Source organism: Scyliorhinus canicula, chromosome 1, assembly GCF_902713615.1.
Source record: "Scyliorhinus canicula chromosome 1, sScyCan1.1, whole genome shotgun sequence".
NCBI classification, from domain to species: domain Eukaryota; kingdom Metazoa; phylum Chordata; class Chondrichthyes; order Carcharhiniformes; family Scyliorhinidae; genus Scyliorhinus; species Scyliorhinus canicula.
Genome location: NC_052146.1, coordinates 132240801 through 132254996, shown reverse-complemented (window position 1 = coordinate 132254996; position 14196 = coordinate 132240801). Strand labels below are relative to the sequence as shown.

At 46.7% G+C, this 14196-nt stretch overlaps 1 protein-coding gene across 4 annotated transcripts in view; it reads right to left on the bottom strand.

Moving 5' to 3' along the window:
* LOC119967483 (transient receptor potential cation channel subfamily A member 1-like) overlaps nucleotides 1-14196 on the bottom strand; it is a 645844-nt gene that overhangs the window by 81171 nt on the left and 550477 nt on the right. For all 4 annotated transcript variants that reach the window (XM_038800105.1, XM_038800113.1, XM_038800133.1 and 1 more), the window contains one exon: nucleotides 8805-8971. In XM_038800105.1, the coding sequence (XP_038656033.1) occupies nucleotides 8805-8971 (167 nt within the window). The remainder of the gene's footprint in view (nucleotides 1-8804; nucleotides 8972-14196) is intronic.

The window sequence follows — 14196 nt, the reverse complement described above, 5'->3', positions numbered from 1 at the left end:
TAATGGCGTTCAAAAGGCATCTTGACAAACATATGGATAGGATGGGTATAAAAGTGACACGTCACAAGGAAATGCTGAGGGTATTGGCAAAGGTTGGTATCATGGCTGGTACGGGCTTGGGAGCCAAAGGGCCTGTTCCTCTGCTGTTTTGTTCTTTGCTCGAACACAACACCCTCCATGCGCATTGCCAGCACCTTAGCCAATAGCTTCTCATCCACATTGAACAACAATATCAGATGATTCGATCCACATTCTAGATCCTTATCTATCTTCAAAATAAGTGAAATTGATGCCTGTGTCAATGTGGATGGGAGCACCCCCTTGCCAGCCAACACGTTAAACATCTCCACTAAAAGAGACCCCAGTTCTGCAACATTTTGTTTGTCAAACTCAGATGGGAACCTGTCCGGACCCGGGATCTTCCCAGACTGCATTGAATTCACACACCCTATCGCTTCCCACAGCCACCGCGTCCCCTCGCCGGGGTTCCGACCTGTACAGCTCCTGATAGAAGGCCTCAAATACCCATTCACCTTCCCTAACTCAGTGACTACCCTACTCCCCGAATCCTTCATCCGCCAAATCTCCCTCGCTGCCACCTCATTTGTTTGAAAATAACCTGCTGATTCCCTTGCTCGTAAAGCACCCCTCTAGCCTGCCGATAATGTCCCACCACCTTTTCCGTAGACTTAAGCTCAAACTCCATCTGGAGCTTCATCATCTCCTTCAACAACCCCACCTTAGGGACCTGGATACCTCCGGTACACTGACAAAATGGCCTCCACCAATCTCTGCCTCTCCAATTGTTCCCCCTTCTCCCTTTGCGCCCAAATCGAAATAAATTCCCACAGCAAGGCAGTAGACACCTCCTCACTTTTATTGAGCTCTACATAAGTGCATATGGCCGCTCTATCTTCTCACAAATTTCCTTATCGGCCACTAACCCCACATCCAGCTTACACTGCGGACGCTGGGAACCCCCTTCTCCACACACAGGTCTACAATATGTGGCGCATGACCCAGACCATGATCGCCGAGTACACCAACCATCCCCGCCAACAACATTTTCTCCATGGCAAAAAAACCCAATCTGGGAATACACCCAATTGCATGAGAAAAGAACAAAAATACCTTCGCCCTTGGCCTGCCAAACTGCCATGGGCCCACACACCCCATCTGTTCCATGAACCCCAATAGTCTCTTTCCATCGCTGACACCTTCCAGGAGTTGGAGCAGGATCGATCCAGACTCGGATCAAGAACAGTATTAACATTCACCTCCCCCTCCCCATAATCAACCTGTGCGTGTCCAGGTCCGGAACCTTTGCAGCATCCTTGTGATGAAATATATATAATTCCAGTTGGATGCATAGATGTTCACCAACACCATGGACGCAACTTCCAACCACCCACTCACCATCACATACCTACCCCTGGGTCTCCCACTATACTGCGAGCTAAAAAGGCCTCCTTCTTACTAATCAACACCACAATCCCACTCGTCTTCATATCTAACCCTGAATGAAACACCTGCCCCACTCACCTTCCCTCAATCTCGCCTGATCCAGAACCCTCAGATGCATCTCTTGCATAAAAACCACATCTGCCACACTTTCAGTGGGCGAAACACGGGACTGCTTGAACCGCCCATTCAGTCTCCTTGCATTCCAAGAGACCAGTCTGATCAGCGGTCTCCACGCATGCGTCGTCCCCCCCCCCCCCCCCCCCCCCCCCCGCCCCAATCTGCCGTATCCATGTTTCAATGAACTCCAGGCCTGAGTCCCGCCCAACTCCTGGGTCCCCTCAAGGTGGCCGCCGACATAGCCCCCTAACCAAAATGGACCCCATATTCTAAAAACTGCTTCAACACCGTCTCAAGGTTCTGCAAATGTTCTTATTCGGTCGCCCCTATAACTCATGTTGTTCAACATGCAATGTGCGGCAATCTATGCAGGATTTTCTCCATGACGCACTGGAAGGCTGCACACCACAAGGAGACTCCGAACGGAAGTTGGGTGTACTCAGTGTCCCTTGTGTGTATTAATCGTGACATTCTTCTGTGAGGATTCAGCAAGTTCCAGCTGTAGGTGAGCATTATTCATGTCCAATTTCATGAATGTACAGTCACCAGCCAATGTTGAGTACAAACCCTCTGTAATCCTCTGTAACAAACCCCTCTGTAAAGAGTAATGGTTTCATCTCAAAGCCGTGTTCACCGTCAATTTATAGTTGCTGCAGAGGCTTCATGACGGGGACCACTGGTGCCGCCCAATCAAAGCGTACAGGCCGAATAATGCCCAAACCTTCTAAACGTAGAAGTTCGGTCTCCACCTTCTCCACTATAAAGTCGGAAATTGGACGGGAATGAAAATATCGGGGCTGGCCAACCGGGTCCATCTGGATTTTGGCCACAGCCCCTTTAATGGTACTCAAACTAGGCTGGGAAACCTCCAGGAACTTGTTCAGTACCATAGACAAACTGCCAGACCCCTTCTTGGAAGATATGCTGCCAATCCAACTGGAGCTGGTGTAGCCAAATGTGGCCCAACAGGCTAGGGCTGTTTCTTTGCACTGATTGGTGCCCATAAACCACCAGAGTGGTTCATGTTATTTAGACATTCCCCTGTATAAGTGGCCACTGAGCCACCATGTCAGCCAAATGCACTCTGATAAGATCTAAAGTGCTCTGTGCAATCACTGAAATGGCCGCTCTGTATCCAGCTCCACTTGGAGCATATGATAATTCACTTGTATTGGAACACAAATAGGGGCCACATGGGCGCTGCCAAACAGTTCAGCTGCATCCCATCTCATCCTGCGCCTCTTCTGGGTCATCCAGATGCAAGGCCTTATCTTGGCCAGGCCACCTGGAGTGTTGGCCCTCTTGCTGCCCGAGGATACGCCTCAACTGGCGTTCACATGTCGGGCATAGGCCAGAATTGCCTTCAGCCAAGTCCAGTGACGGCATACGCCTCTACAGCCGGATCAGCGCCCAGAAGCCAGAGTTGCAGCAGCGCCCGGTATCAGGCCACAGGGACACCATGTTAGGGGTGATACCTCAAGACCTTCACCTCCATCCCTTGTATCTCTTGGATACCGCGTTCTGCGCTTTCTTGGGACAGGGAGATCTGTAGCGCCTGCTGAAAAGTTAGGCAGACTTCGCCCAAAAGCTTTTTCTGAGTTTCCATATTATTTATACTGCAGACCAAGCGACTGCGGTGCATATCAGATAAAACAGTTCCCTACTAACAAAACCTGGCTATCTTCCGTAGCCAAGATATGAAATCAGTGATGGACTCATTGGTGGACCTCTCTGCTGTATTAAACCAATATCTTTGAATGATTGTCAACAGGGTTGGGTTAAAATATTGTGCCACAAGTGTCACGAGATGGTTGAATGTTTGCGTATCCAGCATTGCTAGGTACGTGAGACTCCAGATCATCCCGAATGTATGTGGTCCACAGGTCATCAACAGTATGAGCATCTGGCCCTCGCTCTCCATGATATTGGTGGCCCAGAAGAAATAACACATTCATTCAGCGTATTGGTTCCAGTCTTCAACACCTGCGTTAAATGCATCTAACCACCCAAACAAAGGTATAGCGAATCAAAGAAATCCAAATCTGTGTCCAGAAAACCGGGGAGGTGGCTCAGCTGAATAGGTCGCAGCGTCGTCAGCAAACCAGTTTACTCCTAGTCACCAGTTTAATAAGGACACAGGAAATCCATGCCGAGTAAAATACGGACTAAGTTTAATTTACACAAATTATATATACACTATCCCTACTGGATTTCTCTCTCTCTGGTCATTATATACAACCTTATATACATTGGGTAATTGAGATATCCTGCCCCTAGCGGGGAAGCCCGTACTCTGCTCGGAGCACAGGTAAGACAGACATTCCCACCTGTTAGATTCCATGAAGGATTTTACACTTATATTCACATTGGGTGCCTTACCCTTTAAGTAATACAAAATCCTTTTGCAGCTGAACACAATTGTTTTGTGAGTAACATGTAAATTAATTGATTCAACTTGCATGAACCAAATATGGCAGTTAGGCATTACATCAACCCGTAGAATAATGTGATATCCAGAGAGATCCAATTTTGATTCTTCCAATGCACTCAGAGTTTGGTGGCATGAGGGTCAGTGGGCTGTGGGGTCGCACTGGAAATGGTTGGTGGCACAGTGCGTAACATAGAACATAGAACATAGAACGATACAGCGCAGTACAGGCCCTTCGGCCCACGATGTTGCACCGACATGGGAAGTCAAAAACTAAAGGCCATCTAACCTACACTATGCCATTATCATCCATATGCTTATCCAATAAACTTTTAAATGCCCTCAATGTTGGCGAGTTCACTACTGTTGCAGGTAGGGCATTCCACGGCCTCACCACTCTTTGCGTAAAAAACCTACCTCTGACGTCTGTCCTATATCTATTACCCCTCAATTTAAGGCCATGTCCCCTCGTGCTAGCCACCTCCATCCGCGGGAGAAGGCTCTCACTGTCCACCCTATCTAACCCTCTGATCATCTTGTATGCCTCTATTAAGTCACCTCTTAACCTTCTTCTCTCTAACGAAAACAACCTCAAGTCCATCAGCCTTTCCTCATAAGATTTTCCCTCCATACCAGGCAACATCCTGGTAAATCTCCTCTGCACCTGTTCCAAAGCTTTCACGTCCTTCCTATAATGAGGCGACCAGAACTGTACGCAATACTCCAAATGCGGCCGTACCAGAGTTTTGTACAGCTGCAACATGACCTCATGGCTCCGGAACTCAATCCCTCTACCAATAAAGGCCAACACACCATAGGCCTTCTTCACAACCCTATCAACCTGGGTGGCAACTTTCAGGGATCTATGTACATGGACACCGAGATCCCTCTGCTCATCCACACTGCTAAGAATTTTACCATTAGCCAAACATTCCGCATTCCTGTTATTCTTTCCAAAGTGAATCACCTCACACTTCTCTACATTAAACTCCATTTGCCACCTCTCAGCCCAGCTCTGCAGCTTATCGATGTCCCTCTGTAACCTGCAACATCCTTCCACACTGTCTACAACTCCACCGACTTTAGTGTCGTCTGCAAATTTACTCACCCAACCTTCTGTGCCCTCCTCTAGGTCATTTATAAAAATGACAAACAGCAATGGCCCCAGAACAGATCCTTGTGGTACGCCACTCGTAACTGAACTCCATTCTGAACATTTGCCATCAACCACCACCCTCTGTCTTCTTTCAACTAGCCAATTTCTGATCCACATCTCTAAATCACCCTCAATCCCCAGCCTCCGTATTTTCTGCAATAGACGACCGTGGGGAACCTTATCAAACGCTTTACTGAAATCCATATACACCACATCAACTGCTCTACCCTCGTCTACCTGTTCAGTCACCTTCTCAAAGAACTCGATAAGGTTTGTGAGGCATGACCTACCCTTCACAAAACCATGCTGACTATCCCTAATCATATTATTCCTATCTAGATGATTATAAATCGTATCTCTTATAATCCTCTCCAAGACTTTACCCACAACAGACGTGAGGCTCACCGGCCTATAGTTACCGGGGTTATCTCTACTCCCCTTCTTGAACAAAGGGACCACATTTGCTATCCTCCAGTCCTCTGGCACTATTCCTGTAGCCAATGATGACATAAAAATCAAAGCCAAAGGCTCAGCAATCTCTTCCCTGGCTTCCCAGAGAATCCTAGGATAAATCCCATCAGGCCCCGGGGACTTATCTATTTTCACCTTGTCCAGAATTGCCAAACACTTCTTCCCTACGCACCTCAATGCCATCTATTCTAATAGCCTGGGTCTCAGCATTCTCCTCCACAACATTATCTTTTTCCTGAGTGAATACTGACGAAAAGTATTCATTTAGTATCTCGCTTATCTCCTCAGCCTCCACACACAACTTCCCACCACTGTCCTTGACTGGCCCTACTCTTACCCTAGTCATTCTTTTATTCCTGACATACCTATAGAAAGCTTTTGGGTTTTCCTTGATCCTACCTGCCAAAGACTTCTCATGTCCCCTCCTTGCTCGTCTTAGCTCTCTCTTTAGATCCTTCCTCGCTTCCTTGTAACTATCAAGCGCCCCAACTGAAACTTCACGCCTCATCTTCACATAGGCCTCTTTCTTCCTCTTAACAAGAGATTCCACTTCTTTGGTAAACCACGGTTCCCTCGCTCGACCCCTTCCTCCCTGCCTGACTGGTACGTACTTATCAAGAACATGCAATAGCTGTTCCTTGAACAAGCTCCACATATCCAGTGTGCTCAACCCTTGCAGCCTACTTCTCCAACCTACACATCCTAAGTCATGTCTAATGGCATCATAATTGCCCTTCCCTCAGCTATAACTCTTGCCCTGCGGGGTATACTTATCCCTTTCCATCACTAATGTAAAGGTCACCGAATTGTGGTCACTGTTTCCAAAGTGCTCACCTACCTCCAGATCTAACACCTGGCCTGGTTCATTACCCAAAACCAAATCCAATGTGGCCTCGCCTCTTGTTGGCCTGTCAACATATTGTGTCAGGAACCCCTCCTGCACACATTGTACAAAGAACGAGCCATCTAATGTACTCGAACTATATCTTTTCCAGTCAATATTTGGAAAGTTAAAGTCTCCCATAACAACTACCCTGTTACTTTCGCTCTTTTCCAGAATCATCTTCGCCATCCTTTCCTCTACATCCCTAGAACTATTAGGTGGCCTATAGAAAACTCCCAACAGGGTGACCTCTCCTTTCCTGTTTCTAACCTCAGCCCATACTACCTCGGAAGAAGAGTCCCCATCTAGCATCCTTTCCGCCACTGTAATACTGTCCTTGACTAGCAGCGCCAGACCTCCCCCTCTTTTGCCCCCTTCTCTGAACTTACTAAAACACCTAAACCCCGGAACCTGCAACAACCATTCCTGTCCCTGCTCTATCCATGTCTCTGAAATGGCCACAACATCGAAGTCCCAGGTACCGACCCATGCTGCCAGTTCCCCTACCTTATTTCGTATACTCCTGGCATTGAAGTAGACACACTTCAAACCACCTACCTGAACACTGGCACCCTCCTGCGAAGTCAAATCTGTGCTCCTGACCTCTATACTCTCAATCTCCCGTACCCCAAAACTACAATCCAGGTTCCCATGCCCCGGCTGAATTAGTTTAAACCCCCCCAAAGAGCACTAACAAATCTCCCCCCCAGGATATTGGTGCCCCTCAGGTTCAGATGTAGACCATCCTGTCTATAGAGGTCCCACCTTCCCCAGAAAGAGCCCCAGTTATCCAGAAATCTGAATCCCTCCCGCCTGCACCATCCCTGTAGCCATGTGTTTAATTGCTCTCTCTCCCTATTCCTCATCTCACTATCACGTGGCACGGGCAACAACCCATAGATAACAACTCTGTTTGTTCTCGCTCTGAGCTTCCATCCTAGCTCCCTAAAGGCCTGCCTGACATCCTTGTCCCCTTTCCTACCTATGTCGTTAGTGCCAATGTGGACTACGACTTGGGGCTGCTCCCCCTCCCCCTTAAGGACCCGGAAAACACGATCCGAGACATCACGTACCCTTGCACCTGGGAGGCAACATACCAAACGTGAGTCTCTCTCGCTCCCACAAAATCTCCTATCTGTGCCCCTGACTATTGAGTCCCCAATTACTAATGTTCTACTCCTTTCCCCGCTTCCCTTCTGAGCAACAGGGACAGACTCCGTGCCAGAGGCCCGTACCCCATGGCTTACCCCTGGTAAGTCCCCCCCCTCCCACAAGTATCCAAAACGGTATACTTGTTACTCAGGGGAACGACTGCAGGGGGTCCCTGCACTGACTGCTTCTTCCCAGTCCCTCTTACAGTTACCCATCTATCTCCAGTCTTTGGTGTAACTACTTCCCTGAAGCTCCTATCTATGACCCCCCCTGCCTCCCGAATGATCCGAAGTTCATCCAGCTCAAGCTCCAGGTCCCTAACATGGTTTTTGAGGAGCTGGAGTTGGGTGCACTTCCCACAGATGAAATCAGCAGGGACACTGACGGTGTCCCTCACCTCAAACATTCTGCAGGAGGAGCATTGTACTGCCTTCCCTGACATCACCTCTAGATTTAAAAAAAAAACAAGAAAAATAAAAATAAAGGAAGAGCTTACCTGATATTCCCTCAAACCCTGCTCCCGCTGAAAGGTAAGCAAATTTAAAGGCACTCACTCACCTTCACGACAGGCCCCTGCTCCCACTTCCCAACGACCGTGGGGTTTTCTTTTTTGGTTAGAGGAGGAGGTAGGGTGGGAAACATTGATGAAGTGTTTTGGGTTTAACTGTCACTTGACAACAGCCCCTCCACAAACCACCTTCAAATTAGGCTGACCGCACTGCACATATGCAAATTTCCCCAGAACAGCTGATCAGTAGCTCTGCTCTGCTGCCCTCTGCTGGATGCTTGCCTTCACTCAAACTCCTTGGGTCTCCTTCGCAGGTACACCTTCAAATTAGGCTGACCGCACTGCACGTATGCAAATTTCCCTCAGGTAAGTATCCTGTAACTCCATTTCCAGTGGCTTTATGGGTCTGAATTTCTGGCCTACAATTTAAATATTACTTTAACCCTTTCAGATGTTATTTGAATGATTGGAGCAGACTTTTATTTCCATCATGGTCTTCAATGTTCCCAAACAGAAAGTTGCTGATTAAATCCAATCCAAGAGTTTAAGCTGAAAATTCCTTTTTACAACCAAATCACATGATGATCTTTAACCAATGAAACTGAGACAAGGAAATGTGACGTACCTCTGTTACGATGTAGTTCACATACTTTCTGCACTACTTCTTGCAGTCTGTCCATGTCATTCTCTAATTCCTTATAAATGATTTTTTGCCGAGATTGCAGCACCTCCATTTCCTGTTGGACTGTCTGTAGATGTGTCTGTAACACGACCAGTTTCTTACTCTTTGACCTTGCAATAAAAAATATAACAGATCAATTTTACTGTGTTTCCATCCCATTACTCTTGATATTGTGAAATGTTTTCAGAGATCAGCTAAGGAACTGTACTATAAAGATGAAAGTATGCGGATTAAATACATTCAAACAATGAAAACAAAGTTCGTATCATAATAGATGTTGCCCACAAGCTACAAATCTGTAGAGGATTAGGAAATACAGCATCATTTTCTATGAACTGGTCCCCGAAAAAATCCCTTTGCTGAAACCTTTTCATTCAATTTTGCTCTGGCCTGTTTATCAGCAGGTACTTCACAGGTCGGGCAAGAGATGGATGATGCAGATGAGGCTCAGGACTTAAAATGTACGAAGAAAAGTTCCTGTCAGCTTCAGCCACCATCTACAAGACTCCCATGGGATTTAAAATTAGGGCTGAGACATCATAAAATGGTTACAGCATAGAAGGAGGCTATTTGACCCATTGTGTCTGTGCTGGCTTTCTGCAAGAATGTTACCTTGTGTCATTATCTCACCTCATTCTGGTGATCTTGCAATGTTTTTCCTCTTCAGATAATGATTCATTTTCAAAGCAATGATTGAATATACCTCCACCACATTTGCAGTGCAGTCAGTGGCTTCCAGATCCTAACCACTTGCTGCTCGAAAACATTTTTCCTCATGTTACCATTGCGTCTTTTACTATTCACTTTAAATCAGAATCCTCTGGTTCTCAATCATTAAATCAATGGGAACAGTTTCTATCTACTCTGTCCAGAAGCTATATGATTTTGGATATCTCTATCGAATTTCCTCTCGCCCTTCATGGAGAAAAGCCTCAATATTATAACCTACACAAGACCTATGGGGTTGGAGCAATCAGCCTCCCCTTGAGTCTCGCTAAATACGAACTCCCCCGTGAGGGGAGTGGAGCCGAAATCATTCATGATTAAGATCTGGGCAAAGTCAACCAGGTATGCAATCAGCAGAGCAGACCCGGCTGGGATATGATGTAAATTGTAAATAGGACTGCTTTGCAATAAACCCAAGTTTTCTTTTTACAAAATTGGTCTGGACTCGTTTGTGGCCTACTAAACTGGCAACAAGGAAACAACTGCATTACTGTTGACACTGCTACACCATTGAGTAAACCACCTCCTTTACTCTGTTGGACTAAGGTTGGGATTTTTTTTAACGAATATGCCTTTATTGGACGTGTTCGACATAAATTTAGAGGATTGGACACAGTATATAGAGCGCATGTGTTACTTTTACCAGATGAACATTATCACAAACGTTAATCGGCAGACAATAATACTGCTGACTGCCTGTTAGCTCACACTTATGGATCACATCACATGGATTTGCGCGACAGCAAAACTGGTGCCGCACCGGGACCGATTCCACAACTGTTGAGGGGCTAACCCAGTGCCATGTGGAACAGAATTGATTCTAATGAGAAATGGTGCTGGATTCACCGGTTTTGCGATTGACACTCAGGAAACTGACAAGCTGCAGCTGCATATATACGCTTCACCCTCCACACACACCATCCCAGCCAACAAGATGGCAGTAAGGAGAGCAGCCAGGGTGAGTAGGCAGCACTGTGCCCCTGGCACCAACCTCTAACTTACACATCCGTAATCCATTCCCTCCCCCCAGAGGGTGGCCGAACCCCTACCCTGCACTACCTGCCCGTATCCATACTGAGGCCACCAGCTACCCACCCCTGGGCTGCATGCGTTGGACTGTCTAACACTGTCTTTGTCTGTTTCCAGCATCCCCCCTCCCCTCTCCCCCACAGCGCCCAGGAGAAGGTCACGCACAGCCACTGGTGTTGTGTTCTGTGATATGGCTGTTGTATTGAGATACACAGATACACAGAAAATCTAGTTGTTTAACTAGAAAGATGATTTATTGACAAACATGGGGAATGATAACTAACAGATAATTATACAGGCAATAACTACTATATGTGTTCAGTGAATTCTACTGGAACTACTCTAAATGAGCACAGTAAGAAGTCTTACAACACATGGTTAAAGTCAAACAGGTTTGTTTTGAATCACCAACTTTTGGAGCACAGCTCCTTCCTCAGATGAATGAAGATGTGGGTTCCAGAAACAGATACATAGACAAAGTCAAAGATGCAAGATGATACTTTGAATGCGAATCTTTGCAGGTAATTAAGTCTTGACAAGTCTAGATGGAGCAACTGGAGAGAGGGATAATCACAGGTTAAATAGGTGTGAATTGTCTCAGGCCAGGACAGATGGTAGGATTTAGCAAGCCCAGGCCAGATGGTGGGGGGTGAATGTAATGCAACATGAATCCAAGGTCCCGGTTGAGGCCATACTCATGTGTGCGGAACTTGGCTATAAGAGAGTACACCATGCATCCAAGTGATTTATCTCCCTCCTGTAGTCTGATTCGTCATTGTTTGAGATATGGCCCACCACAGTCATATCATCCGCAAATTTATAGATTGAGTTGGAGTCAAATCTTGCACACAGTCATGTGTGTATAGGGAGTACAGTAGAGGACTGAGCACACATCCTTGCGGGGCCCGGTGTTGAGGACTACTGCGGAGGTGGTGCTGTTGCCTATCCTGACAGATTAGTGAGGAGGTCGAGGATCCAGCTGCACAGGGAGGGGTCAAGTCCAAGATTGCGGAGTTTGGTCATTAGTCTTGTCGGGATAATGGTGTTGAAGGCGGAGCTGCAATCGACGAACAGCAGTCTTACATATGTGTCCTTGTTGAGGTGTTCGAGTGTTTTTTTTAAAGACAATTTTATTGAGGTATTTTTGGCATATAAAACAATGACATTGTATAGTACTGTACAAAAGGAAAAGCAAGTAACGCATAGTACAAACCACAACTCCGTTCTTGCAAGGACCTGCCTAAACCACCCCCTACTCTACACTGCCCTAGCCCCCCCCCCCACCCTTCTAATGATTAATTCTCCACGAAGAAGTCAATGAATGGCTGCCACCTCCGGGCGAACCCCGATAGTGAACCTCTCAAGGCGAACTTAACCTTTTCTAGACCGAGAAAGCTCGCCATATTCAATCGTCATGCTTCGGTCTTTGGGGGCTTTGAGTCCCACCATGCCAACAGTATTCGTCACCGGGCTATCAGGGCAGCAAAGGCCAAGACGTCGGCCTCCTTCTCCTCCTGGATTCCCGGGTTCTCCGACACTCCAAAGATTGCCACCTCAGGACTCATTATCACCCCAGTTTTCAAAACCCGGGACATAGAACATAGAACATAGAACGATACAGCGCAGTACAGGCCCTTCGGCCCTCGATGTTGCACCGACATGGAAAAAATCTAAAGGCCATCTAACCTAAACTATGCCCTTATCATCCATATGCTTATCCAATAAATTTTTAAATGCCCTCAATGTTGGCGTGTTCACTACTGTTGCAGGTAGGGCATTCCACGGCCTCACCACTCTTTGCGTAAAAAACCCACCTCTGACCTCTGTCCTATATCTATTACCCCTCAATTTAAGGCTATGTCCCCTCGTGCTAGCCACCTCCATCCGCGGGAGAAGGCTCTCGCTGTCCACCCTATCTAACCCTCTGATCATTTTGTATGCCTCTATTAAGTCACCTCTTAACCTTCTTCTCTCTAACGAAAACAACCTCAAGTCCATCAGCCTTTCCTCATAAGATTTTCCCTCCATACCAGGCAACATCCTGGTAAATCTCCTCTGCACCCGTTCCAAAGCTTCCACGTCCTTCCTATAATGAGGCGACCAGAACTGTACGCAATACTCCAAATGCGGCCGTACTAGAGTTTTGTACAACTGCAACATGACCTCATGGCTCCGGAACTCAATCCCTCTACCAATAAAGGCCAACACACCATAGGCCTTCTTCACAACCCTATCAACCTGGGTGGCAACTTTCAGGGATCTATGTACATGGACACCGAGATCCCTCTGCTCATCCACACTACCAAGAATTTTACCATTAGCCAAATATTCCGCATTCCTGTTATTCTTTCCAAAGTGAATCACCTCACACTTCTCCACATTAAACTCCATTTGCCACTTCTCAGCCCAGCTCTGCAGCTTATCTATGTCCCTCTGTAACCTGCAACATCCTTCCGCACTGTCTACAACTCCACTGACTTTAGTGTCTTCTGCAAATTTACTCACCCATCCTTCTGCGCCCTCCTCTAGGTCATTTATAAAAATGACAAACAGCAACGGCCCCAGAACAGATCCTTGTGGTACGCCACTCGTAACTGAACTCCATTCTGAACATTTTCCATCAACTACCACTCTCTGTCTTCTTTCAACTAGCCAATTTCTGATCCACATCTCTAAATCACCCTCAATCCCCAGCCTCCGTATTTTCTGCAATAGCCGACCTTGGGGAACCTTATCAAACGCTTTACTGAAATCCATATACACCACATCAACTGCTCTACCCTCGTCTACCTGTTCAGTCACCTTCTCAAAGAACTCGATAAGGTTTGTGAGGCATGACCTACCCTTCACAAAACCATGCTGACTGTCCCTAATCATATTATTCCTATCTAGGTGATTATAAATCGTATCTTTTATAATCCTCTCCAAGACTTTACCCACCACAGACGTTAGGCTCACCGGCCTATAGTTACCGGGGTTATCTCTACTCCCCTTCTTGAACAAAGGGACCACATTTGCTATCCTCCAGTCCTCTGGTACTATTCCTGTAGCCAATGATGACATAAAAATCAAAGCCAAAGGCTCAGCAATCGCTTCCCTGGCTTCCCAGAGAATCCTAGGATAAATCCCATCCGGCCCCGGGGACTTATCTATTTTCACCTTGTCCAGAATTGCCAACACTTCTTCCCTACGCACCTCAATGCCATCTATTCTAATAGCCTGGGTCTCAGCATTCTCCTCCACAATATTATCTTTTTCTTGAGTGAATACTGACGAAAAGTATTCATTTAGTATCTCGCTTATCTCCTCAGCCTCCACACACAACTTCCCACCACTGTCCTTGACTGGCCCTACTCTTACCCTAGTCATTCTTTTATTCCTGACATACCTATAGAAAGCTTTTGGGTTTTCCTTGATCCTACCTGCCAAAGACTTCTCATGTCCCCTCCTTGCTTGTCTCAGCTCTCTCTTTAGATCCTTCCTCGCTTCCTTGTAACTATCAAGCGCCCCAACTGAAACTTCACGCCACGCCTTGGGGGGGAGATTTGCTAGTGCTCTTCGGGGGGGTTTAAACTAATTC